This window comes from Antrostomus carolinensis, unplaced genomic scaffold, assembly GCF_000700745.2.
Source record: "Antrostomus carolinensis isolate BGI_N321 unplaced genomic scaffold, ASM70074v2 scaffold22594, whole genome shotgun sequence".
NCBI lineage: Eukaryota > Metazoa > Chordata > Aves > Caprimulgiformes > Caprimulgidae > Antrostomus > Antrostomus carolinensis.
This window is the reverse complement of record NW_010311714.1, coordinates 11,069-14,860: the sequence shown is the minus strand read 5'-3', so window position 1 is coordinate 14,860 and position 3,792 is coordinate 11,069. Positions and strand designations below refer to the sequence as shown.

The 3,792-nt window shown below is 39.0% G+C and overlaps 1 protein-coding gene across 1 annotated transcript in view; it reads right to left on the bottom strand.

Annotated features, from left to right (window-relative positions):
- Positions 1 to 2,175: 2,175 nt before the first annotated feature.
- API5 (apoptosis inhibitor 5) overlaps positions 2,176 to 3,792 on the bottom strand; it is a gene marked incomplete at its 5' end in the record, with an annotated part of 11,705 nt that continues 10,088 nt past the window's right edge. The window contains one exon of the mRNA XM_010166820.1: positions 2,176 to 3,089. Within this exon, the coding sequence (XP_010165122.1) occupies positions 3,010 to 3,089 (80 nt within the window). The remainder of the gene's footprint in view (positions 3,090 to 3,792) is intronic.

Genomic DNA, 3,792 nt, shown 5'->3' with positions numbered 1-3,792 from the left:
GAAGCCGAGCGCACCCGCAGCCACCCCCCGATAACGGAAGAGCCGGTGCAAGGCAGCGCTGGGAAACGCATCGCTCCTTTTCCCTCAGTTCCACTGAAAAATCCGACCATTTCCTCCCCAATTTACCAGCCGATGGCAAATACCGACCCCGCAGCCGCAGCCGCCGGGTTCCCCGGGCCTGAGCGGGACAGAAAAGCTGCCAAATTCAAACCTTGGGTCTGCCAAGCCTTTGAAAGTTCACAAGCTGCAAACGGTTCTGCTTCTTGGGGCCACCAGACTTCCCCCTTCCCAGCCTGCCTGTAACTCAAACCCATTGAGTAAAAATGAGAAAACAAGTTTATAAATGGTGTCACGGTGGTTAAACTAACGCAAGGGATTCAGTTTCTCTCAGGACAAGAACATAATTACCACAAATTATAGCTCCTTACTGCTGTTTTTCTCAGGACAAGAACATAATTCCCACAAATCTGATAATTCCTTACTGCTGCCAGAGTTTTCACATCATGCACTTTCCAGATTTCACCAAAAAACCCCAGGCTGCTACTCCCAAGCTGCTCTATCCTAAGATACTAACAAATCTTATTGCGCTGTCATCACCTAGGAGGTTGAAAAAGACAATGAACGACTCCTTTTCATAAAATAATCCCTAAGTTAAACGTACAACATGCAGCTTTTGCTGAATATTCAAATTCCTATTAAAAAAAATTGCATTTAAAAGTTGAAACAGCTAATGCAGGCTTACTAAGATCTGTTCCTTCCCATCAAACAGCTCAATACATCTGTGTCAACCTGAGGAGTAAGTCACTTAAAACAAAAAGGTACCACAGTCCCTTTTTACTAAGCCAACACAAAATGTTGCAGAGTAACTGTGAAACAATGAGCCAAACAAAATTACAAAATGAATTTATTCCAAAAAGCGTAAGGGAACATTTACAATTCAAACAAGATGGCAAACAGGTGTCTCCACAAGAACTCGCTGCATTAAAATTAAATATGAAATAGGGGGGTGGGCGGGAAGGAAATCTAACTACTTCTGAGGCCAGAGGAACTTTGCACATCATCTCTGAAAAACAGGAGCCTCGTCAAGAAAACTCACTCAAAATCCAGGGAGAAAAGAAGCTGCTAGTACCTAATTATTAGTCAAAATTGTTTAAGCTTTGAGATTACATCTTTAAATCTCCTCAACACACAAGTTACAGCCACAAGTGCAAAGTGTTTATTCCCCCCCCCCCTCGCCAAGGGAAGCTCATTACCCACCTAGTGCCAATCTTCAGAGCGACATTTTAATCTCACATATTTGTCCTTGAAAGCTCTTTGCCAAGTTTGCTGGTTTTAGTGACATATCCGAGTTGGGCAGCTGGCGTGGAATCAGAAATGCAAAGTCAGCTCACATGTCCTGGAATGGCCAAAGTTTGCTTCACTCTGGAGCAGCAGTCAGCAAAAAACAGACTAATTTAGCGCTGACCATGTCTCTAACTTTGATCGAGTTTCTGTATTCTGGCCTTGTGATTGCAGTGATAAATATCAAAGAGTGTTAATGAAGACACCTGAGTCAGAGTCACAAGCAAATACAAATGGAACTAGGTGAGGAAACATCACGTTCAGGCATTTATCTGTGGATATTAAGTGGCTGGACAAAAAAAAAAAAAAGGAGAAGAAGAAATAATCTTCATTCTTCTAAAGCCTAAACTATTTTACATCAACACTTATCAAAATTATTTTCCTCTGTCCTAACTTCTTTTTTACTATCTGCTAATTCCTTTATAATGTTGAATGACCTGAGAAGTAAAACTTCTGAGTGGTGAGAATTAAAAAAAAAAAACCCCAAAAAACCAACATTGTGCTCTTCCATTGTATTTTCTGGGTGTACACCAGTAAATAAGAAAAATATGGAAAAAAAAAAATAGCATGGAAGAACTGTTAACTTTTCCATCTGAATGGAACTACATAGCTGGAATTTTTCAATGGTACCCAAAATACAATTTTATTTATATATTTTTAAAATGCAACTGTATTGGTTAAAAAAAAAAATAAAAGAAAAAAAATCCCAAACCAAAATAAAAAACCTCAAAACCTCAAGTGCCAGCTAATCCAGAAGTCTGCAAAACATAGAAAAGAGCTCCAGTCCAGCTCCAGCCTCTGAAGCTTAATCACTGCACCAGTCTTGGTTACTCATTCCTGGAATAATTCTAGTCATTTATTAGGTTTGGTTTTTTTTTTTCTCCTGTTCATTTACTGAAATTTCACGGCATAACTATATGCACATATTAATATTAAACATTTAAAAATTCACTTGCAAAACATCACTGTTGCATTACAATGCACGGAGAAGAGTAAGATGTGCAAACCAAATAACACCACATTCTCCACATCTCTAAGGAAAAGGACTGCATCATGCTGCAAGCAAAATCAATTCCCATCCATGTTGCAAATGTTTAAAAAAAAACCCCAAACAACCCCAAACAATACATATCTCATTCAATTCCATTTAAAAAAAAAGTAAATCAAAGCAAATTTAACAGTTGTACTCTTCTCCACATATTGCAAAATATGGTTACAGATGAGGAAAGGATTACTTCAGCTGCTAAAGCTTATCTGACATCTACCTCTGTCGTCATGCCTTTCCAGTCCATTACTTAATACATAAACTCAATTATATAGTTTCAATTATGCAGTAGCTGAATTTTTAAGTTAATTTACAAACTGTCAAGATGTAGCTTTTGATTCAAACATCTACGCTCTTTTCCAATTTTGAGTAAATCCTGAAGACACTTCCAAAAATAAGAACCCCAAAACTGCTGACCGTAAGCATCCAAAAATACAGTTGTAGTTTCACTATGGACAAGTTGTAGTCCGTTAGAAAAGTAGATCATACATACAAAGGTATAAAGAACATTTAAGTCAGTCTTAGTGGAAGGCAGTCCTCGAAAGAAACCATACTCCAAGCAAACTGGCTGAGTAGCACTTTCACTGGAGCCCCGCAGGGCCATGGAAGATGGAGCCGTCAACTCAGTAGATTCTTCCTCGGCTGCGATTGCCGCGTCCTCCCCAGCCTCTTCCTCGTCCACCCCGGAAACCACCTCTTTGCTCTGAAAGAAAAGTTCACAACTTGTCATACAGGTTTTATGCTGTATACAGATTACAATTAAACAGCAATAACTGGAAGTATTGAAGGCTGATTTAAGTCTCTGAGGCTAATGTTGATTACATACCATGAGTTGAGCTTTGATGGATAACGGACCCCACTAATTGCAAGATGAGGTCAGGAGAACTAGATTTTCTAACCTAAATGTAGCCTTTCTGCATGCTAATACTACAATATATAACCATCCCATTGTTTTAGAACTATACTTGGGCCAATCCATCATCACAGAATTGAAAACTGGTCTGTAAAGAACTTCATTAGGCTGCCCAGCTCCTCCTCCTGTCCAGTGACACCATCTGAGGTGCTTGTCTGCCTTGTGCCTAGTGATTTTATAAAATGATGGAAAACCACAACTTTGCCAGTCTATCTGTCGTCTTCTATCCTTAACATTAAGTTATCACCAGCATACTTAGTCTTTTTTTTTAAACTATATCTAATTAAAAGTCTTAGACGCAGACAGATACCACGCAATCTATTTGTAGAAGATGTTTCCTTTCCTTTTGTTAAGAACAAATCTGGTCACAACAAAAAAACTCCACAGGATGTTTTGTTAACGTTTTTTTTCCATTTGTTTGAAAATGTATCAAACTCTCATTCCCCTTCCACGCTTTCCCTTCGTGTGCAGTCTTAAAATACAGGTCACACTC